General features: G+C 34.7%; 1 protein-coding gene across 3 annotated transcripts in view; it reads left to right on the forward strand.

Moving 5' to 3' along the window:
- Positions 1 to 25837, forward strand: part of ZDHHC17 (zinc finger DHHC-type palmitoyltransferase 17) — a 125539-nt gene that overhangs the window by 60707 nt on the left and 38995 nt on the right. For all 3 annotated transcript variants that reach the window (XM_059936557.1, XM_059936555.1, XM_059936556.1), the window contains exons 9-11: positions 16338 to 16480; positions 17871 to 17971; positions 24804 to 24928. In XM_059936557.1, coding sequence (XP_059792540.1) covers positions 16338 to 16480; positions 17871 to 17971; positions 24804 to 24928 — 369 coding nt within the window. The remainder of the gene's footprint in view (positions 1 to 16337; positions 16481 to 17870; positions 17972 to 24803; positions 24929 to 25837) is intronic.

Consider the following 25837-nt stretch of genomic DNA (forward strand, 5'->3'; position numbering starts at 1 on the left):
CCACATATCAAACCAAGAATCGAGAAGATCTAACTGAATGAAAAGACGATCAGTAGATGCCAGTGTGATGACAGAGATGTTGGAATTATCTGACAGAAGAATTTAACAATCATCATAAAAAGCCTTTAGTGAATACTTATGAACATGCTTGAAACAACTGAAAAATAGAGTCTCAGCGAAGAAATAGAACTATAGAAATAGAATATAAAGAAGAACCAAATGGAAATTTTAAAACGGAAAATTATAATAGCCAAAATAAAAAAGAGTCAGTGGATGAGCTCAACAGCAGAAGAGAGGAGACAGAGGAAAGAATCAATGACCTTGAAGATAGACAATAAAAATTACCTGTTTTCAACAACAAAAGGAAATAAACTGAGAAAAACAAGCAAAACAGAACAGAACTTGAGGGACCTGTGGTTATACCAGAATATCTAACACTGATATGATTGGAGTACCAGAAGAAGAAAAGCGGGTGGAGCTGAAAAAGTACTCAAACATAGAATGGCCAAAAAACCCCCAAATTTGGCAAAAGACAGACCTGCAGATTAAAAGTGGAGCAAACCCTAAACAGAATAAACTCAAATCCAAACCAAACACATCATAGTCAAACTTCTGGAAACTAAAGACTAAGAAATAAAAATCTTGAAGTCCCCTTACCAGTAGGGGTAACATTATTCAAGAACACTGGATTTCTCATCAGAAACAATAGAGGCAAAAGGAGTTGCCACATTTTCCAAGTGCTGGATGGAAAGAACTTTCAATCCAGAATCCTTTATCCAGTGAAAATATCTTTCAGGAATGAAGGAGAAGTCAACACATTTTCAGATAAAGGAAAAGTTAAGAGAATTTGTGGCCAGCAGACCTGCCCTAAAAAAAATGGCTAAGAGAAGTTCTTTAGACAGGAGGAAAATGATAAAAGAAAGAATCTTGGAACATAAGATCATGGTAAGCAAAATTATGGGTAAATACAGTAGACTTTCCTTCTTATCCTGTCTTCCAAATTATGTTTGACAGTTGAAGCAAAATTATAATACTGTTTGATGTGGATCTAAATGTATGTAGAAAACATATTTGAGACTATTTATAATGTAAACAGGGGAGGGTAGAGGGACATTGATGGAGGTAAGTGTTCCACAGCTCACTTGAATTGGTAAAATGATGACACCAGTATACTGTGATGTTATATTTATATAATACTTAGAGTACCCACTAAAAAAGCTATTCAGAGACATATACTCAAAAACACCATAGATAAAATAAAATTCTAAAAAGCTTTTCAGTAACCCACAAGAAGTTAGGAAAAAGAAACCAGAAACAAAGACACAGAACAAACAAAAAAACAAAAAATAAAATTATAGATTTAAACCCTAACATATCAATAATTAGAGTAACTGTAAATGGTCTAAATATACCAATTAAAAGACAGATATTGGCAGTGTGGATTACAAAGTGTGACTCAACTATATGCTGTCTGTAAGAAACTCACTTCACATACAAGAATATTGGCAAGTTACTTATATGGGCAAGTAGCAGAATGGAAATGACATATGATACCAAAAGCAGGCGAAGACAGTACAGAAAGGAAAACTATAGGTGTACCTCATTTTATTGCATTTCACAGATATTTCGTTTTTGTTTGTTTGTTTGTTTTTGCAAAGTGAAGGTTTGTGGCAATCTGCATCTAGTAAGTCTTGTTGGTGCCATCTTTCCAACAGCATTTGCTTACTTTGTGTCTCCATGTCACATTTTGGTAATTCTCCCAATATTTCAAACCCTCCACTAGCAAAAAGATTATGACTTGATGAAGGCTCAGATGATGGTTAGCATTTTTTAGCAATAAAGTATTTTTTACTTAAAGTGTGTACAGTGTTTTTTTAGACATAATGCTATTGCATGCTTAATAGACTGCAGTATATTGTAAACATAACTTTTTAAAATTGAAATGTTGATGTCCAATATTATGTCAGTTTCAGATGTACTACATAGTGATTTCACATTTGTATACGTTATGAAATGATCACCACATTAAGTCTAGTAACCATTTGTCCCTATGCAAATTTATTACAATATTATTGACCATATTCCTTATGCTATATATTACATCCCATGGCTTATTTATTTTATAACTGGAGGTTTGTACCTCTTAATCCCCTTCATCTCTTTCACCCCCAACCCCCTCCCCTCTGGCAACCACCTGTTCTTTGTATCTCTGAGTCTGTTTTTGGTTTGTTTGTTTGTTTTTTTTATTCCCCATATAAGTGAGACCACATGGTATTTGTCTTTCTCTGACTTATTTCTCCTAGCATAATACCTCTCGATCCATTCATGTTGTCACAAATGGCAAGATTTCATTCTTTTTTATGGCTGAGTAATATCCCATTGTATGTATAGAATCACATTTTCTGTATCTATTCATCTCTATCAATGGGCATTTAAGTTGCTACCATATCATGGTTATTATAAATGATACTGCAGTGAACATTGAGGTGTATATATATTTTCTAATTAGTCTTTTTGTTTCTTTGGGTAAATACCCAGAAGTGAAATTGCTGGGTCATGTGTCAGTTCTATTTTTAATTTTTTGAGGACCCTCCATACTGTTTTCCAGAGTGCCTGTACCAATTTACAATTCTACCAGTAGTGCACAAGGATTCCCTTTTCTCCACATCCTTGCCAACATTTGTTATTTCTTGTCTTTTTTGATGATAGCCATTCCCACAGGTCTGAGGTGGTATCCTGTTTTGGTTTTGATTTGCATTTCCCTGATCAGTGATGTTGAGCATCTTTTCATATGTCTGTTGGCCATTTGTATATCTTCTTTGAAAAAATGTCTATTCCAGGTCCTCTGCCTACTTTATAATTGAGTTGTTTGTTTTTTTGATGTTGAGTTATATGAGTTCTTTGTATATTTTGGATATTAACCCTTTATCAGGTATATCATATGCAGCTATCTTCTCCCATTCAGTGAGCTGCCCTTTTGGTTGTTGTTGTCAGTTTCCTTTACTGTGGAAAACTTTTTTAGTTTCATGCCATCCCATTTGTTTACTTTTGGTTTTGTTTCCCTTGCTTGAAGAGACAGAGCCAAAAAAATATTGCTAAGACTGATGTCAAAGAGCATGTTGCCTGTTTTCTTCTAGGAGTTTTATGTTTCAGGTTTTACGTTCAAGTCTTTAATCCATTTTGAGTTTATTTTTGTGTGTGATGTGAGAAACTAGTCCAGTGTGGTTCTTTTACATGTAGCTGTCCAGTTTTCCCAACACCATTTAATGAAAAGGTTTTTTTCCCCTCATTTTATATTCTTGCTTCCTTTGTTGTAGATTAATTGATCATATAAGCATGGGTTTATTTTGGGGCTCTCCATTCTGTTCCATTGATCTGTGTGTCTGTTTTTGTGCCAGTGCCATACTGTTTTGATTACTGTTAACTTTGCAGTATAGTTTGAAATCAGAGTGTGATACTTCAGGTTTGTTCTTTCTCAAGATTGCTTTGGCTATTCAGGGTCTTTCGTGTTTCCATACAAATTGTAGAATTACTTGTTTTAGTTCTGTGAAAAATGCTGTTGGTATTTTGATAGGGACCACATTGAATCTGTAGATTGCCTTGGGTAGTGTGGTCATTTTAACAATATTAATTCTTCCAGTCTGTGAGAATGGTATGTTTTACCATTTGTTGTGTCGTCTTCAGTTTCTTTCATCTATGTCTTATAGTTTTCAGAGTACAAATCTTTTACCTCTTTGGTTAGATTTATTCCTAGGTATTGTATTCTTTTTGATGCACTTGTAAATGGGATTGTTTTCTTAATTTCTCTTTCTGATGGTTTGTTATTACAACAGAGTTTAGTTTATTAATTTTGTATCCTGCAACTGTACTGAATTCACTTATTCTAATAGTTTTTTGGTGGTGTCTTCAGGGTTTTCTGTATCTAGTGTCATACCATCTGCAAACAGTGACTGTTTTACTTCTTCCTTTCCAATTTGGATTCCCTTTATTTCTTTTTCTTATCTCATTGCTGTGGCTAGGACTTCTAATACTGTGTTGAATAAAAGTAGAAGAGTGCGCATCCTTGTCTTGTTCCTGATCTTAAAGGAAATGCTTTCAGCTTTTCACCACTGAGTATGATGTTAGCTATGGGTTTGTCATATATGGCCTTTTTTATGTTGAGGTATGTTCCCTTTATACCCACTTTGTTGAGAGTTTTTATCATAAATGGATGTTGAATTTTGTCAAAAGCTTTTTATGTATCTACTGAGATAATCATATGGTTTTTATTCTTCAGTTTGTTAATGTTGTATATCATGCTGATTGATTGGCTGTTTGGGTGGCCCCAGGTGGTGGTGGGGGCAGTGCTCAGAGCTGGTGCCACCCAGCTGGAGGGTGGGCCAGTTTCTGGGTACTGATAGGCTAGAGGGAGCATTCTAAAAGGATACTTGCCCACCCTAGTGTTATTAGGGTAGAAGAAGTTCCCCAAAATGGCTGCCACCAGCTTCTGTATCAGCAGGGGTCTCTCATTTGCCTCCTGCCTCTCCAGAGGACTCTCCAAGATCAGCAAGTGGATCTGTTCCAGGCTTCTAACTGCTGTCTCTTTGTGCTGGGACTTGGAGCATCTGAGATTTTGCCAGTGTCCATTAAGAACAGAGTCTCTGTTTCCTGTAGCCCTCCAGCTCTCCTGAACATGGGCCCTGCTGGTTTCCAAAGCCAGGAATTTTGTGAGCTTTACTTCCTGGTGCACGACCCCTTGGCTGAGGAGTCCCACACGGGGCTCAGACCCCTTCTCCCTTGTAGAGGAAAGGCCTCTACGATTGTGATATTCCTTCCATTTGTGGGTCACTGATCCTGGGGGTGTGAGCCCTGATTATACCATGTCTCCACCCCTCCTACCTATCTCATTGTGGTTCCGTCTTTATTTCTTTAGTTATGGAAAATCTTTTCTGCTAGTCTTCCGGTCATTTTCCTAGAGAGTTGCTCTGTAAATAGTTGTAAAGTACCTGTATGCTGAAACATTTTAAATGCCAGTGAAAGAAATCAAGGATGATCTAAATAAGTGGAGAGACATACTGTGTTCATGAATTGGAAGACTCAACTTAGTAAATATGTCCCCAAATTAATATACAGGTTTAATGTAATTAAATAATTCCAGCAAAAAATTTTTTATTTGTATAAACAAGATTATTCCAAAATTTATATGGAAACGCAGTAGACTTAGAATAGCTAAAACAATTTTGAAAAAGAAGAATCACTCTCTGCAGTTTTAAGACCTACTATATAGCTTCAGTAATCAAGACTGTGTAGTATTGCTGGAGGAATAAAGTGATCAGTGGAACAGAATAGAGAGCCCAGAAGTAGAACCACAGAGGTATGCCCAATGACATTTGGCAGATGTGTAAAAGCAATTCAATGGAGGAAAGACAGCCTTTTCACCAATTGATATTGGAGCATTTGGACATGCATAGGCAAAAAAATAAACTTCTACTCTAACCTCACACTGTATTAAAAAATTAACTCAAAATTGTTCAAGACTTAAATGTAAAACGTAAAACTGTAAAAATCTACGGCTAGGCAAAGAGATTTGACACAAAAAGTATGATCCGTAAAGGTAAAAATTGATCATTTGGATTTGGATCAAAATTTTAAACTTTCTTTCTATGAAAGACCCTGTGATTAGAATGAAAAGGCATACTACAGGCTGGGAGAAAGTATTTACAAGCCACATTTCCAACAAAGGACTAGTTTCCAAAATGTATTAAGAACTTTAAAAACTCAGCAGTGCAAAATCAATCCAATTAGAAAATAGGCTATACAAGAGATATTTTCACCAAAAAAGATATAAAAATGGCAGATAAGCACGTGAAAAGATCTTCAACATCATTTTATTCATTAGGGAAATGCAAATTGAAACCACAGTGACTTACTATTACATACCTGTCAGAATAACTAAATAAAAAGTTGCAACAACACCAAATGCTGATGAGGATGCCGAGAGACTCATTTGTTGCTGAAGGATATGTAAAAAAGTACAGCACCCTGGAGAACAGTTTGGAATTTTCTTTTAAAAAGCTTAACATGCAATACCGTACAACCCAGAAACTGTACTCTTAAGCATTTATCCCAGAGAAATGAAACCTTATGTTCACACAAAAATTTGTGTGTGAATGTTTATAGCAGCTTTATTCATACTAACCCAAAATGGAAACTACTCCAACGTCCTTCAGTGGGTGAATGATTAAACAAACTGACACATTCATACCGTGGAGTAGTCCTCAACAATAAAGAGGAATGAACTAATGGTATGTACAATAACCCAATGAATATCTGGAGAATTCTATTATGAGTGAAAAGCCAATCCTATAAGTTTACATACTGTATAATTCCATTTATATAAAATTCCTGAAATGACAAAATTATGGAAATGTAGAACACATTAGTAGTTGGCAGAGGTTAATATGGCAGTGGGGGGTAGGGTATGAGGGAAGTTGCTATAAAAGGATGGAAATATTCCTTGTAGTGATGGAAATATTCTGTATCTTAATTGTGTCAGTGTCAATATCCTGGTTGTGATATTATACTACTCTTTTGCAAGATATTAGCCATTTGGGAACTTTGGGTAACGAGTACTTGGGATCTGTCCGCATTTTTCATTAAAACTGCGTGACCCACAGCTAACATCATACTCAATGGTGAAAAGCTGAAAGCATACCTTCTAAGATTGGGAACAAGACAAGGATGCCCACTCTTGCCACTTTAATTCAACATAGTTTTGGAATTCCTAGCCACAGCAATCAGAGAAGAAAAAGAAATAAAATGAACCCAAAGTGGAAAAGAAGAAGTAAAATTGTCACTATTTTCAGATGACATTATGCTATACATAGAAAACCCTAAAGACGCTAGCAGAGAACTACTAGCACTCATCAGTGAATTCAATAAGATTCCTGGATACAAAATTAATATACAGAAATCTATTTCATTTCTATACACTATCAACAAAATATCAAAAAGAGAAATTAAGGGAACAATCCCATTTATCATCACATCAAAAAAGAATAAAATACCTAGGAGTAAACCTACCTAAGGAGGCAAAAGACCTGTACTCTAAAAACTACAAGATGCTAATGAAAGAAATTGAAGATGACACAAACAGATGGAAAGGTATACCATGTTCTTGGATTGGAAGAATCCAAATTGTTAAAATGACCATACTATCCAAGGCAGTCTACAGTTTCAACACAATCTCTATCAAGTTACCAATGACATTTTTCACAGAACTAGAACAAAAGATTTTAAAATTTGTATGGAAACACGAAAGACCCAGAATAGCCAAAACAATCTTAAGAAAGAAAAACGGAGCTGGAGGAATCATGCTCCCTGACTTCAGACTATACTGCACAGCTACAGTAATCGGAGATTCCAACCAAGCTGGGAACCTCAACAAGGGAAAAGAGAGAGCTTCTGAGACAAAGTTCGGGGTTAACCCACTGCTGTGGTGAGAGACTTCAGTAAATAACAGCCGAAATACACTGGACAAACGTTCGTGATTTCCAGGAGTTAAGAAAAGAGATGCAAAAGCAGAGAAAATTTTGCGATTTCTTCATCTTTTCAGCACTGCAGTAATGTGTTCTAAGCATCTTCTGAAAACCTCTTTGTAAATACTTTTAAAAGTCCAGAAAAATGTTATTGTTGCTGCCTTAGATGTTCCAGTCTGCCTTCTGCCTTTCTCTGATGACTACACCATTACAATCAAAAGAAAATTCCAGTCAAGAAGCTTTAGAGGGCAGACAGCAAAAGCAAGAAGAACTACAGTCCTGGAGCCCATGGAACAAAAACCACATTCACAGAAAGATAGACAAGATGAAAAGGCAGAGGGCTATGTACCAGATGAAGGAACAAGATAAAACCCCAGAAAAACAACTAAATGAAGTGGAGATAGGCAACCTTCCAGAAAAAGAATTCAGAATAACGATAGTGAAGATGATCCAGGACCTTGGAAAAAGAATGGAGGCAGAGATCAAGAAGATGCAAGAAATGTTTAACAAAGATCTAGAAGAATTAAAGAACAAACAAACAGATGAACAATACAATAACTGAAATGAAAACTACACTAGAAGGAATCAATAGCAGAATAACTGAGGCAGAAGAACAGATAAGTGACCTGGAAGACAGAATGGTGAAATTCACTGCTGCAGAAGACAATAAAGAACAAAGAATGAAAAGAAATGAAGACAGCCTAAGAGACCTCTGGGACAACATTAAACGTAACAAATTCGAATTATAGGGGTCCCAGAAGGAAAAGAGAGAGAGAACGGACCAAAGAAAATATTTGAAGAGATTATAGTTGAAAACTTCCCTGACATGGGAAAGGAAATAGCCACCCAGGTCCAGGAGGCGCAGAGAGTCCCATACAGGAAAACCCAAGGAGAAACACGCTGAGACACATAGTAATCAAATTGGCAAAAATTAAAGACAAAGAAAAATTATCGATAGCAGCAAGGGAAAAATGGCAAATAACATACAAGGGAACTCCCATAAGATTAACAGCTGATTTCGCAGCAGAAACTCTACAAGCCAGAAGGAAGTGGCATGACATATTTAAAGTGATGAAAGGGAAGAACCTACAACCGAGATTACTCTACCTGGCAAGGATCTCATTCAGATTCGATGGAGAAATCAAAAGCTTTACAGACAAGCACAAGCTAAGAGAATTCAGCACCACCAAACCAGCTCTACAACAAATGCTAAAGGAAGTTCTCTAAGTGGGAAACACAAGAGAAGAAAAGGACCTACAAAAAGAAACCCCAAACAATTAAGAACATGGTCATAGGAACATACATATCGATAATTACCTTTAACATGAATGGATTAAATGCTCCAACCAAAAGACACAGGCTTACTGAATGGATACAAAAACAAGACCCATCTATATGCTGTCTACAAGAGACCCACTTCAGACCTAGGGACACATACAGACTGAAAGTGAGGGGATGGAAAAAGATATTCCATGCAAATGGAAATCAAAAGAAAGCTGCAGTAGCAATACTCATATTAGGTAAAATGACTTTAAAGAATGTTACAAGAGACAAGGAAGGACACGACATAATGATCAAGGGATCAATCCAAGAAGAAGATATAACAATTATAAATATATATGCATCCAACATAGGAGCACCTCAATACTTAAGGCAACTGCTAACAGCTCTAAAAGAGGAAATCGACAGTAACACAGTACTAGTGGGGAACTTTAACACCTCACACCAATGGACGGATCATCCAAACAGAAAATTAATAAGGAAACACAAGCTTTAAATGACACAATAGACCAGATAGATTTAATTGATATTTATAGGGCATTCCATCCAAAAACAGCAGATTACACTTTCTTCTCAAGTGCGCACGGAACATTCTCCAGGATAGATCACATCTTGGGTCACAAATCAAGCCTCAGTAAATTTAAGAAAATTGAAATCATATCAAGCATCTTTTCTGACCACAGTGCTATGAGATTAGAAGTCAATTACAGGGGAAAAAAACGTAAAAAACACAAACACATGTAGGCTAAACAATACATTACTAAATAACCAAGAGATCATTGAAGAAATCAAAGAGGAAATCAAAAAAATACCTAGAGACAAATGACAATGAAAACACGATGATCCAAAACCCATGGGATGCAGCAAAAGCAGTTCTAAGAGGAAAGTTTATAGCAATACAAGCCTACCTCAAGAAACAAGAAAAATCTCAAACAATCTAACCTTACACCTAAAGGAACTAGAGAAAGAAGAACAAACAAAACCCAAAGTTAGTAGAAGGAAAGAAATCATAAAGATCAGAGCAGAAATAAATGGAATAGAAACAAAGAAAACAATAGCAAAGATCAATAAAACTAAAAGCTGGTTCTTTGAGAAGATGAGCAAAATTGATAAACCATTAGCCAGACTCATCAAGCAAAAGAGGGAGAGGACTCAAATCAATAAAATTAGACATGAAAAAGGAGAAGTTACAACAGACACCACAGAAATACAAAGCATCCTAAGAGACTACTACAAGCAGCTCTATGCCAACAAAATGGACAACTTGGAAGAAATGGACAAATTCTTAGAAAGGTATAACCTTCCAAGACTGAACTAGGAAGAAATAGAAAATATGAACAAACCAATCACAAGTAATGAAATTGAAACTGTGATTAAAAATCTTCCAACAAACAAAAGCCCAGGACCAGATGGCTTCACAGGTGAATTCTGTGAAACATTTAGAGAAGAGCTAACACCCATCCTTCCCAAACTCTTCCAAAAAATTGCAGAGGAAGGAACATTCCCAAACTCATTCTACGAGGCCACCATCACCCTGATACCAAGCCCAGACAAAGATACTACAAAAAAAGAAAATTACAGACCAATATCACTGATGAATATGGATGCAAAAATCCTCAACAAAATACTAGCAAACAGAATCCAACAACACATTAAAAGGATCATACACCATGATCAAGTGGGCTTTATCCCAGGAATGCAAGGATTCTTCAGTATGCGCAAATCAATCAGTGTGACACACCATATTAACAAATTGAAAAATAAAAACCATATGATCATCTCAATAGATGCAGAGAAAGCTTTTGACAAAATTCAACACCCATTTATGATAAAAACTCTCCAGAAAGTGGGCATACAGGGAACCTACCTCAACATAATAAAGGCCATATATGACAAACCCACAGCAAACATCTGTCTCAATGGTGAAAAACTGAAAGCATTTCCTCTGAGATCAGGAACAAGACAAGGATGTCTACTCTCACCACTATTATCCAACATAGTTTTGGAAGTCCTAGCCACGGCAATCAGAGAAGAAAAAGAAATAAAAGGAATCCAGATTGGAAAAGAAGAGGTAAAACTGTCAGTGTTTGCAGATGACATGATACTATACATAGAGAATCCTAAAAATGCCACCAGAAAACTACTAGAGCTAATCAATGAATCTGGTAAAGTTGCAGGATACAAAATTAATGCACAGAAATCTCTGGCATTCCTATACACTAATGATGAAAAATGTGAAAGACAAATTATGGAAACACTCCCATTTACCACTGCAACAAAAGAATAAAATACCTAGGAATAAATCTACCTAGGGAGACAAAAGACCTGTATGCAGAAAACCATAAGACACTGATGAAAGAATTTAAAGATGATACCAACAGATGGAGAGATATACCATGTTCTTGGATTGGAAGAATCAACGTTGTGAAAATGACTATATTACCCAAAGCAATCTACAGATTCAATGCAATCCCTATCAAATTACCAATGGCATCTTTTACAGAACTAGAAGAAAAAGTCTTAAAATTTGTTTGGAGACACAAGAGACCCCGATTAGCCAAAGCAGTCTTGAGGGAAAAAAACGGAGCTGGAGGAATCAGACTCCCTGACTTCAGACTATACTACAAAGCTACCGTAATCAGGACAATATGGTACTGGCACAAAAACAGAGGTATAGATCAATGGAACAAGATAGAAAGCCCAGAGATAAACCCACGCAACTATGGTCAACTAATCTATGACAAAGGAGACAAGGATATACAATGGAGAGAGGACAGTCTCTTCAATAAGTGGTGCTTGGAAAACTGGACAGCTACATGTAAAAGAATGAAATTAGAACACTCCCTAACACCATACACAAAAATAAACTCAAAATGTATTAGAGACCTAAATGTAAGACCGTAGACTATAAAACTCTTAGAGGAAAACATAGGAAGAACACTCTTTGACATAAATCACAGCAAGATGTTTGTTGATCCACCTCTTAGAGTAATGGAAATGAAAACAAAAATAAACAAATGGGACCTACTGAAACTTGAATGCTTTGGCAAAGCAAAGGAGACTACAAGCAAGACGAAAAGACATCCCTCAGAATGGGAGAAAATATTTGCAAACAAATCAACGGACAAAGGATTCATCTCCAAAATATATAAACAGCTTATGCAGCTCAATATTAAAAAAACAGCCCAATCAGAAAAGGGCAGAAGACCTAAATAGACATTTCTCCAAAGAAGACATACACATGGCCAAGAAGCACATGAAAAGCTGCTCAACATCACTAATTATTAGAGAAATGCAAATCAAAAGTACAGTGAGGTATCACCTCACCCCAGTTGGAATGGGCATCATCAGAAAATCTACAAACAACAAATGCTGGAGAGGGTGTGGAGAAAAGGGAACCCTCTTTCACTGTTGGTGGGAATGTAAATTGATAAGCCACCGTGGAGAACAGTATGGAGGTTCCTTTAAAAACTAAAAATAGAATTACCATATGACTCAGCAATCCCACTACTGAGCATATACCCAGAGAAAACCATAATTCAAAAAGACACGTGCACCCCAGTGTTCATTGCAGCACTATTTACAATAGCCAGGTCATGGAAGCAACCTAAATGCCCATCGACAGATGAATGGATAAAGAAGATATGGTACATATATACAATGGAATATTACTCAGCCATAAAAAAGAACGAAATTGGGGCATTTGTAGAGATGTGGATGAATCTAGAGACTGTCTTACAGAGTGAGATAAGTCAGAAAGAGAAAAACAAATATCATATTAATGCATATATGTGGAAGCTAGAGAAATGGTACAGATGAACTGGTTTGCAGGGTAGAAATTGAGACACAGATGTAGAGAACAAAGGTATGGACACCAAGGGGGAAGGTGGCGGAGGGGGGTGGTGGTGGTGCTGTGATGAATTGGGAGATTGGGATTGACATGTATACACTAATATGTAAAAATGGATAACTAATAACCTGCTGTATAAAAAAAAACAAAACAGCTACAGTAATCAAAACAGTATGGTATTGGCACAAAAGCAGAGTGTATAGATCAATGGAACAAGATAGAAAGCTCAGAAATAAACCCATGCACTTATGGTCAATTAATCTATGACAAAGGAGGCAAGAATATACAATGGAGAAAAGACAGTCTCTTCAGTAAGTGGTGCTGGGAAAACTGGATACCTACAGGTAAAAGAACAGACATTCTCTAACACCATATCCAAAAATAAACTGAAAATGGATTAAAGACCTAAATGTAAAACTGGATGCTATAGTATTCCTAGAGGAAAACATAAGCCGAACACTCTTTGACATAAATCATAGCAATATTTTTTTGGCTCTGTCTCCTAGAGTAGTGGAAATAAAAACAAAAATAAACAATTGAGACGAATTAAGCTTAAAAGCTTTTGCAAAGGAAACCATAAACAAAGCAAAAAGACAACTTGCAGAATTGGAGAAAATATTTGCAAAAGATGCTACCGACAAGGGATTAATTTCCAAAATATACAAGCAACTCATATAGCTTAATATCAGAAAAACAAACAGCCCAATCAAAAAATGGGCAGAAGACCTAAATAGACATTTCTCCAAAGAAGACATACAGATGGCCATCAGGCACGTGAAAAGATGCTCAACATAGCTAATTATTAGAGAAATGCAAATCAAAACTACAATGAGGTATCACGTCACACCAGAATGGCCATCAATAAAAAGTCTACAAATAATAAATGCTGGAGAGGGTATGGAGAAAAAGGAACCCTCCTACACTGTTGGTAAGAATGTAAATTGGTGCAACTACTGTGGAGAACAGTATGGAGGTTCCTTAAAAAACTGAAAATAGAATTACCATATGATCCAAGAATCCCACTCCTGGACATATATCTGGATAAAACTCTAATCTGAAAAGATACATGCACCCCAGTTTTCATAGCAGCACTGTTTACAATAGCCAAGACATGGAAGCAACCTAAAGAAGATGTGGTATATATACACAATGGAATATTACCCATAAAAAGGAATGAAATAATGCCATTTGCTGCAACATGGATGGACCTAGAAATCATATTAAGTGAAGTAAGTCAGAGACAAATATCATATGATATCACTTATGTGTGGGCTCTTAAAAAATGATATAAATGAACTTATTTACAAAACAGAAATAGACTCACAGACATAGAAAACAAACTTATGGTTACCAGAAGGGATAACAGGGCGTGGGGGGAGATAAATTAGGAGTTTGGGATTAACATATACACACTACTATGTATAAAATAGGTAAACAACAAGGACCTACTATATAGCACAGGGAACTGTATTCAATGTCTTGTAATAACCTATAATGGAAAAGAATCTGTAAAAGAATATATATATATATTCTTTTATATGTATGACTGAGTCACTTTGTTGTACACCTGAAGCTAGCACAACATTGTAAATTAACTGTATATCAGTTTAAAAAATGGATTTAAAAAACTGCATGTGAATCTACAATTATTTCAAAATAAAAAGTTTAATTAAAAAATAGATTACTGAATTGTAGAATCTGGGTGGTGGATATACAGATATTCACTATAAAATACTTTTAAATTTACTATATATTAGAAACGTTCTATAATGAAATATAAGAGAAAATAGATTTTTCATGTCTACAAATGCAGCGCATCACCATTACATCTTTACAATATTATAATGTGTATATTAAATGACAGCTTGAAATAAATCCAGAAATCACACACATTGGTATTTAACCAGGTGAAATGAGCCTGTATTCACAGAAAAAATTATATGTGAATGCTTATGATGTCTTTATTTACAGTCAGAAACTGGCAACAAGCTTAATCCCTCAGCTGGGGAATGAATAACCAGACTTTGACACATCCTGTAATGGAATACTACTCAGCATTAAAAAGGAACTTACTACTAATACACGTAACAATATGGATGAATGTCAAATGCATTCGCTAAGTGAAAGAAGCCAGATTTAAAAGACTGCATTCAGTATGACTCCTTTTATGTGACATTCCTGCAAAGGAAAAAGTAAAAGGACAGATATCAGACTAGTGGTTGCCAGGGCTTGAGCCTGGTGGCATAGGGTATTTCAGGGCTGGATGGGACTGTTCTGGGTCTTGATATTCGTGCTTGTTACACAACTGTGTATATTCATCAAAACTCAGAGAACTGTACACAAAAAAGGGTGAATTTCACTGTATGTAAATTGTCTTAATTTTTAATAATGAAAAAGTGTGGCCATTAATAATGAAAAAATGTGGCCATTGCTGGGGGAGAACAAGTGTCTTGACTAAAAACAAGCCAAGTTAAAGATAATTTTAGAAAATACTTTTTCAAATGACACATGTCCACCCTCTCTCCCACCAATACCCACCCTTAGTCATACACTCTCTCCTTCCAGTTGTAAACTTTCTCTAATGTCTTGATATGAAATTCACACACATAGAGATGAAGAAACAAACTGGAAGGATGTTATTTCACTACAGCATAAAATTAAACTCTCAAGTCAATATGTTTAATTATAAGTCTAAGTTAAAATTACACAATTAGTTCAGAAAATGAATTACAGTGGCTGAATTGGGGAAGACATGGTCATTTATATGAAAAAGTATTTATTTCACTAGAAGCCAACGGTATGAAAGGTGTGCTAAAAAAAAACAAAAAGAGGCATAATATAATATAATCTTGGCCTTCAGAAAGGTAAATATTCAATGATGAGAGTAATATTTACACTCTGAACTTTGTTGGATCACACCTGGAATATCTTATATAGTTTTGTCACTTAAGGTAACTCGAGAGACTTAACAGCTGCTTGTAAGTGTGTGAAGGGCTGTTATGTAGGAGCGGCAGTAGACTTTGTGTTGCTGTGAAGATACCAGGGAAGCAGGCAGGTTTTATACTTATGAGTATTTCTAACAATTAGACCAGTACAAAAGTGAAATGGTACGACATCTGAAATATTAAGCACTCTGCTTTGATATGTGTTCAGAGGCACATCATCTCCATTCTGTGGTCTCTGGGACACTGTAGATTGTTTGATTTTCTTCTCTATCTTACTTTAAGGTTTTAATATACTGTTTATATGTATTATTCAAAATATCTTCTCCAGGCTAAGCATACTCAGGTTTCCTTATCTGATATAGCTGTTAGACTTCAGTCATTCTGGTTGCCCTTGTCTCCTTAGTTATCAATGCTTTCATTAAAATGGGGTGGTATTTTCATGAACTGTTTTCTAGCCTGTCCACGTGTTGGCAGGTGGTACTGCTGTCTTCTGTATCTGACTATCTAGACCCAGTCCTATAACTTCTATTCTCATTTTCTACAATTTTAACCAAGAACTTTTAAATTGTTTAATACCTCTTTCTAGAAAACAGAGACTAGCACCTTAAATAGTATCTGTACATAGTAGATATATTTGAATGAATGAATTTCACCCCTGTTCTATGTTTTCACAAAGGTAACAGTGATTCACATTGAGGTTACTTGAAACATGCAAAAGTTTCTCTCTTTTTTTTTTCTGTACAGGAATTTCGGCAGAAAGTAATGCTGGGAACTCCTTTCCTAGTTATTTGGCTGGTTGGGTTTATAGCAGACCTAAATATTGATTCTTGGCTCATTAAAGGGCTAATGTATGGTGGCGTTTGGGCTACAGTACAGTTTCTTTCAAAGTAAGTGTGTTGTTTTTAGCTATATTTTTAACTGGACATGTAAGAATATAGTTTGGACCTGGCTATATAAAATTAATGTTTTGTATATTTAGAACACTGCCTTTATATAACATGTTTGATCTTAATTTAATGTTAAAGAATTTTTGGCAGATTTATATCTGAAATCTTTAACATTTTTAACATTGTTGTTAAAAATGACTCTAAAGGTACTTTCAGTGACAAAGTCTAACATATAATTTTTAAGGCTAAAATACAGCTTTAAGACATTTCAATAGAAGTAGACTCAAGTTTGTTGAACTCTAAATGTAATATATATTGGTTATTTCTGGGTAACTATAATGCTTGAGCTTACCTTTCCATAGGAATTATATTTTCTTTGATCATAGGCAGTGTGCAAGAAAGAGGTTTGATTTTAGCACAAGGTAAAGTCTAAGCATATGAAGTAACGCTCAGTTTTTGTTTTTGTTTTTTAATTTTCTCTTTCTCCTTTTTTATTTAAACATTGTGATCATGCCCTTTTCTTCTTATCCCTAGATCCTATTCCCCTAAGGTGGCCCATCCAGCAAACTAGGCAGGCATTTATGATCCAGAACTTCCCACCTAATTTCCATTCCTTTAGTACCTTGTTTTCACCAGAATTTCAAAAGAGACTTCTGAAAATAATTCAGAGAGAGATGAGAATGACTGGTAATGCACTAATGTGGTAACTCTCAGGAAGAGGCTTAATTCTAGGTAATTAATCTCATTTTAGTGTTTCTAGGCGCTCCAAGGGGTAGTGTAGGTAGGAATTCACCAATACTCCCTACTTAGTGTACGTGGATGGTTGATCCTGCTTATGTTTAATAAAATTTATCAGTATTTATTTTTCCTGAATTCTGAATGCTGTAAATAATGATGTTTAATTCCTCCAAGTTAGCCAGTTCATTTTCTTTGAGAAGATGTGCTGAAAGCTTAGTGGGAATGTGTAGGTAAGGAGAAATAATGGTGAAACATAGAGAAAAACTTGGGGATTGCTTTGCGCTCATTTGTTAAAATTATGTCTTTGGTGAGTAATATGCTGGGTGATAGAGTTACTATATATACTAAAGTGAGTTATTGATTTAAGAGAATAGGAATACAGTGAAATTCTAAAGTTGAAAAGTACATAGAATATAATTTTAATTCTGATGAATTAAAAGTAGCTTCAGACTCTTGTTGGGTCATTCAGCTGTGCACTCATTTCTTATTGAGTACTATGAAAACAGTATTGATATTTAAGCATCCTGGATTTCTGGGTTTTGTTAAGAGTATACTATACAGAATATATGTAATTTTCATTTAAATAAATAAATATTCTTTTTTACAATGAAATATAGAGTTCAAATTCTATAAAACTTCTTGTGTTTTACAGATCCTTTTTTGATCATTCAATGCATAGTGCATTGCCCCTTGGAATATATTTGGCAACCAAATTCTGGATGTATGTGACGTGGTTCTTCTGGTTTTGGAATGATATCCTTTGGTTATAAAGGTCTTATCTAAAGGAATTTTTGTTTGTTATTTAAACAAATGTTTAATAATAATTTAACAGAGCTGAACTACTCACGACGTGCTACAGTAAAACAGTATTCCTAGAAAAATAAGTATGAACTAATGTATTGTTTTTAAATGTTTCATATTTAATAAATTGCTTTTCAAAGCTGCTTTTAATAACAACATCAGTAATAATAATAATAGTGACCATTTATTGATTTTTTAAAGGGCATTTTCTTAAATACTTTGTGCTCCATTTAGTATACATCCTATACAGTAGTACTGTCATCTCCATTTTATAGATGAGAAAATTTAGGCTTAAATAGGTTAAGCTGTTATTCTTGCCCAAGGTCACACAGCTAGTCTCTAATAAAGCAGGGTAGAAACACATATTTGTCTTATTCTATAACACTTATTCTGAACCTTTCTACTGAACTGTGATTTCCATGTTTTAGTATCAAATTATTTTCTCTAAATATTTTCTTATTATCACAACGTACTATTTTACTGTGATAGGTAACAGTTAATTTTCTCTTTTGCTTCATGAAAAGCATGTAATGCTGTATGTTCAAATGTTGCTAACTTCAGCATATTATTTCAATGTGCACTATACTTTTAAAAAGTAATATAATTTGAAGTTGTAAATGTGTGTGTATGTGTGAGATTCAGATCTCACATCTCAAGAAGTCAGATTCACATGTCAAGAAATAAGGACAATGTCAATTTTTGATATTTTTAATAGAAAAAAATCAACCAGTAAGACAGTCTGTTTTATTATAATAAAGGTACATGTTTCATAAATGTCTTAATCATTTTTCAAAACATTACTATAAAAAGTATATAAGATTTTAAATGGTATGCATTATTCAGTGACTTTTAACTGTTCTGAACAATATTAATTAATAGCTGGTTTTACTTCACAGTGTTACATGTTTTAATATTGCATTCTTTTTAAGTTGTCTTGTGTATTAGACAAAAACAAAATATGCTAATTTTCTTTGTGAAATGGAGCCTCAGAATTGTAACTACACTTCTGATTCTTATATTTTCACAACATTGTAGGATTACTTTTAGAAAGTATAGTACTTTTTAAATACTTTCTTAGCATAGTGTCTACTGAAATTTTTCCATGTGGCAGTTTTCACTAGCTCATTCTGGGCTTGTATGATACTTTGATATAAAAATTGTTCTTCAGGGATTTATTAAGCATTAGAACTGTCTTATTGGAACATTTAATGAGTAAAACATATCTGCTCATTTTCAGTACCTCATCTATTTTAAATTTATAAAAAGCACTGACCTCTGAAGTGACTTTAGTATTCCAGACATATTTTCTAACTTTGCTTCCTAAATTGGACAGTAAATTTTATGTTCAAGAAAAAAAGTCAGATTCATATCTCAAAATAATTTTAGACTGTTGCTGTACTCTTATTAATCTGTTTGGATGTAAGTAGAGAAAAACAGGATAATTAGTAAAGTAGCAAATAATGAAAACTTTATGCCAGAGAGTTTTATATAGTCTGTGTATAAAGACTTGTGCCTAGGAACATCAGATGGCACTTAAGCACTATACTTGGAGACCATTTTAAACAGCAAAATCACCAAAAACACACAAATGCTAAACAAGAAGGCAGAGTATTGCCTCATGTAACTCAGCGGGGAATGTGTGCATGGGGCAAGTCATATTTCTTGCTGCTTTGCACATACAAATGACTGCAAAAGCACTGTCAATATTGATTTTGGAGCTACAAATAAATTCTAGCTAGTAGGCATGAGGATCAACTGTGTAAGAGTTATTTTAGTTCTCATAATATGTTACCCAACTTAAGTGTTTTTGTGGTGGTAATGAGTATTATATTGATGTAAACCATTTGTTATAATAAATTCTTGTTCTTTTTTACTATTCATTAGATAAGTATTACCCCATATACACGTTATATTTGTTTAGTGATTTTCTGGTTTATAGTTCTTTCAGATATGTTGTTTTACTTGGTTCTCAGAACAATTCTTTGAGATTAAAAAAATAAACCACACAAATTGTAATGCTATTTTCTAACTGATGGAAAAATTGAGGTTCAGAGAAGTTGTATGTCTTGCTCAGAGTTACATAGCTAGGTAATTATCGAGAGTCTGATATAGAACCCAGTTCTTTGACCTGATACAGTGTGTCTTCAAATGCCCTATATTCTACTCTGAACATAAGTTCCTAAACCTTCTTAGAAAGCAATTTAGCAACCTGTAGAAAGGGCCTTTGATCTCTTAATTATTCATAAGTAAATAATAAGAGATAAGATCAAAGATTTATTTACAAGGATGTTTATCATAGTACCATTTACAATATAATAGGGAAAAAATGGAAATAACCTAAATGTCCAACCTGAATAGGAGGAAAGATTTTTCAGTTATGTGACATATGGTACAGTATAAAATAGCCATTAAAATGCTTTTCTAAGACTTAGTGATATGGGCTCATACTTAGAATATAACAAATGAAAAAATACTAAATTGTATTTACAGAGAGATTCTAATTTTAAAACGTGTGAATGATAAGAGCCAGAAGTGAGTACATGTAATTTTAGCTGTGGTTATTTCTGGGTGTGAGATATGTGAGTGATTTTCTTGTGCTTTTATTTATTTGAAAATTTTGTTCATTGACCATACTTCTTTTATAATAATCAAACAACTCTAAAATTCACTGTCGTAAACAGTAGAGTCTACTGTTTATTGTGTTGGCAACACTTTTGAAATAACTTATTAGGAATTTTGTATCTAAAAATAATTATTTTTCAGTCAGATCTTAAGCTTCTTAAACCAAAGGTGGATGTGAGGAACTTCTGGAACCTGGATCATTACATATGTAAAAATGAAAACAGTGCAGAATTATCATTTTTGCCATTCTTTCCTATGCATTTTCCTCTTGAGCATTTTTTCCTATAGTTTACTCTTAGGGCTTCTTCAGTTTTACATGTATCTCTGCTAGTTTTCTTCTTATATTTTCTAAGCTTTTTAATCCCTATCTTTAGGTATCCAGTCATCACCTATGAATTCCAACAATACTGCTATAAATATTCTTGTATATCTTTTTTTGTGCACATGTGCAGGTTTCTGTGAAGTCATTAAAGATACTCTTACAAAAGTTCTTAGTTCACATGTGTTTGACTACTGTGTATAACGAATGATGTGACGGGAGAGGTCAGTGTCTTCCTTTTTGCTCATTAGAGAACTCATTGCCCCAACACACTCTTTCCTCACTCAGTTGCAGTATCAACCTCGATGTTTATCAAGTTTCCTGTAGTCTATTCGGTTTATTGATCTGTGTGCCTTACCAGTACTGTATTATCATATTACTGTAGCTTTATTCTTAACTCATGATATCTGGTAGGCCAAGTTTCCCAACTTTTTTGTTTCTCAGGAGTATCTTACCTCTTTTTAGCCCTTCGCACTTCTACTTAAATTTTTAAAAATCAGCTCCTTAAGTTCCATGGGAAGCCTAATGCAATTTTGATTGAAATTTTGTTTAAGCTATAGAATAATTTAGAGAAAAATGACTTCTTTCTGATATTTAGATCTTTGCTATTTCAGAATATCCTAGAGTGTGTGGCTTAAACAACAAAAATTAATTTTCTCACAGTTCTGGATCAGGATGCCCACATGGTTGTGTTCAGGTGAGGGCTCTCTTCCCAGCTTACAGACAGTCACCTTCTCCCTGTGTCCTCACATGGCAGGAAGAGAGTGAGAGAGCTCTCTCCTTTCCTCTTCTTATACAGCCACAGTCCTGTTGGGTTAGGGCCCCACCCTTATGACCTCATTTAACCTAATTATCTCCTAAAGAGCCTATCTCCAGGTACAGTCACATTATAAGTTAGGGCTTCAACATACGAATTTGGAAGAGGGGAGACATGATTCAGTCCATAGCAGAAGTCCAGAGTGGGATTGATAAGAATTCTGTCTTTGTCTTTTCATCCACATTTCCCATACTACTAATACAGATGGAGGTGGGATTAAGAAGTACCCCAGGCGGCCTGTCTCACCAGAATCATCTTCTTTCCTTGACCTCCAGTTTGAACTTCATGGTATAGTGTGGTTGTCCTCTTTCCAAAGTTGTTGCTGGCATTTTGCGGGTCAGTTGGTTGGTTTGATTTACTGTTTTTGGTTCATTTTGGGGGTATTACGGTAAGTTAGAGCTGCAGTTCACAGCAGGCATCAAAATAACATCCAAGTAGATTAAAGAGTTAAATGGAAAAAGAAGATTCCATAAACATTTAAATGAAAACGTTGATGACAAATATTTGTTTTATTTCTAATTGGAGGAGTGTTTAAGCAAATACAAATTAAGAATAAAATAATGCGTCTCTTGCTTCTAAATTCGCAACTTTTTTCCTTTACTCAATGCTAATGCAAACATAGTGATCAACAAATATGTATTGCTAGTGGGGTTATAAATTGGTGTATCTTTCTGGAAATAATCTGATGGTAGAAAAATATATATCAAGCTATAAAAATGTTCATACCCAAAGATATTGTTCCCATAGTACTTAATGACCCAGGATATACTGCAGAGCACTTTGGCGAGGCAGAATAGCATAGGTAGTAAGAGCCTAGCTTGTAATACCAGCTCCACCTCTAATCCATTCTTTAATCTTAGACTGCTTAATTAACCTCTGCCTCAGTTTTGTCGTGGGGATAGCAGCAGGCTTTATCATAGGGTTTTTGTGCAGCCTAAATGGCTTGTAGTCAGTGATAAATAAGTGTTATTTTATTAATGTTAATAAATACACAACGATCTCAATTATGATTAAAAGTGCAGAATACCAAAAATAAAAGGAGTTATCTCTGGGTTGTGGAGTTATTGTTTTTGTCTTTATGCTTTTTAGTGTTTTCTAACTTTCATTAGGAAAAAAGGTTTACAAAAAACAGCCATACCAAAAAATAATTTCTGTTAAATGCTTTAAATTAACTGCACTGATCTATTGCTAAAGCTAAGTTTAAACTACCATTTGAAGATATCTAATCTCTTTACCTTTAAAAAAACAAAGAAATTCTTTAAGGTCATCTGATATTTAATTCCTGAATATCCCTTTCAAATCTGTAGTCATTTACTGAGCTGCTAGTTAGCTCCCTGCAAATTTAATCCAGGCTGTAAGAACCTGACCTATATATTTATATGTTAGCACTTTTTGAAACTGTTATAATAAGATACTACCCTGAAAAATGCCATGGTTCAGCATTCGTTGCACATACATTTATCCAGCTTTATTCTTAAGCGAATTTTGCCTGTTGGAAGAGCTGAAAATTTGACTTTCTGTTTATTCTCTGCTGGTTGTACCCATGGATTTTGGGGAATAAGGATGGTGAAAGTTGGGAGTAAATAGGGAACTGGAGAAAGAGAAATCACTTTTATATATGGCAGGTGATATTAACTACTCTTTCTTCTCCCTTTTTTTCCTCTTGTATTTTAAGTGGTTGTTTAGTGTTTTCATATTTACCAAACAAATATAGGATTGTTTCATTCATGAAGCTGTTCTTTCTTACCTGTGCTTCATAAGAAATGTAAAGAGTGTGTATACATGATAATGTCCAAAAGTCTTACAGAATGTTTGTATGATACTTGTACTACATAAAATCTTTTTTTTGGGGGGGGTGCCGCACTCTGTGGCTTGTGGGATCTTAGTTTCCTGACCAGGGATCGAACCCAGGCCCTCGGCAGTGAGAGTGAGGAGTCCTAACCGCTGGACCACCAGGGAATTCCCAGCATAACATTTTATTAAATCTTTTGGTTTTTTGTTTTTTTACATGTACATGGGGGCCTTCATAAATAATGAAGACCTGAAGAAGTGACCAGAGTAGGAATCTTTATGCCTTTTAGCAAAGAAACGATACATTTGTGAAGAAATGACAAGACAAAGGGTTTGAGCTAGGGGCAGTCAGTTATGGGGATGTGACTAGGAACTGTGTGGGGAGACTAGTGGAAGAGAAGGGTTAGTGCAGTCAGTGTGTGAACACAGGTCCCTGTCTGTCAGTGTCCTTCCCACACTTTGGTGATGAGGCCTTTCCTTTCTTCTGTGGTACAGGGAAGGCACCATTCTCGTGGGAAATTTTGTGGACAGCTTTTGTCCCTACGTAAAATCTTGAAAATGGTATGTTTTGTGTCCCAAAAATGTGTTGCTCTAGCAACATTGCTTTATTTCTCCCAGTGTTATTGAAAATAGTCTTTGATTCTTCACTTATAAGTGCCTAGTACATTTCTTATATTTTCATTAGGTAGAAAAATGTAAACATAGAAACTATTTCTGTTTTAAGCAAGTTTATAAGTACCTTTTCTAAAATGAAGGTCACCTTGAATGTGGGCAAAAATGGCAATGGAGAGAATGTAAAAACAATCTTTTAAATAGATGGGTATGATATCTAAGTGGTAGATTTTAATGCATATTGATAAAATATTGATAATATGCTAATTACTTTGAACATGAGAAGTCCCTTCATTTTTGTCAAAAGAAATAATGATCATTTAAAAATAATGTATTCACTGACTTAAAAAGTGTCAGATAACCCTACATGATTTAAAGTTTATAAGCAATTCACATTTTTATTGTTTATACTTACTTATGAGCAGAATGGGAAATGTATTTATTTTGATGTAATAGATAGACTAGCATGTATAGATGTAATCTATTTTGATGCAATAAACAAACCATCTTGTATTTTTTTGTAGGTTTTTGTGTGTGTGTGTGATAAAATTTTACAGATTATAGGTTTACCTATAATAATAACTAGTTTTCATTGCTTCTTTAGATTCCTTAACTTTAGGTACATCTCAACTTTTTATTTATCCATCTTCCATTCCTTGTCAACAGTATTGCACTTTTCTACAATTTTGGAAAATCTTGGAAATCAGATCCAGGGATTATTAAAGCTACAGAGGAACAAAAGAAAAAGGTAGCAAGATGCAATCTAACTAGTCACATGTGTTTTATTGCCAGATTGTCAGTATTTTTAGCAGATTATAATAGAGTACAAAAAAGGAAACTAGAGATTTCAAACCAAACTGAGATTTTGTGTAGTTGGTGCTCACCTTTGGTGTTCTTGTGATGTCCGTCCTTACACTTCCATGACATTTTAAAATTTCATGTTTCTCTCCTTTATAAGGATTATGATTGTTTTGAGGGACAAATACAGTAGTTTACACATCTCTGTAAACCTTCAGCAAATAAATATGCATTCAGTAAATGTTTGTTAAATGACTGTAAATTAGAAGGCCACTAAACTGGTTGATAGTGTAGATATATTGTTCTAATAACTGAAATGTTTGTATATATGATCCAGGGCACCCCTCATCTATAGCTGAGGTATGTAGGAAACTGAATTTATAATCCAAAGATGTCACGGTAAGTAGAGAATTGGATTAGAGGCAATTAGATCATTTTTAAGAGCTGTTTAATCCAGTCTCTGAAAACAGAACAAATCCTGATGAATTATTTCCTATCCACAATGGATTAAAATACTAGTAGGTTCTTACGGTCTAATCTTCCCCTTTCTAGGCTGCATAAAGAGTGCTACCCTTATGTAACAGTATTCTTTAGACATTACTGGTTATTGATTTGCCAGGTTTTCTTAGTCATAATCCAGTTCTGAAGATTCAGTTCTTTACTGGACGTAGGTTTACATTCATCCCTTAATCATCAAAACTTTATACAGACTAGTTCTTAGGATAGGTCATTTAGTTTTATTCTCAGAGAAATATTCCCATAACTAAATTTAGGGTTGCTTTTTCATATATCCAAGAAATAAAATTCCAATATTCATATTATAATGAAATAGCAGAAGTAAGCAAAGAGATTTTATTAT

This window comes from Balaenoptera ricei, chromosome 10, assembly GCF_028023285.1.
Source record: "Balaenoptera ricei isolate mBalRic1 chromosome 10, mBalRic1.hap2, whole genome shotgun sequence".
Classification (NCBI taxonomy): domain Eukaryota; kingdom Metazoa; phylum Chordata; class Mammalia; order Artiodactyla; family Balaenopteridae; genus Balaenoptera; species Balaenoptera ricei.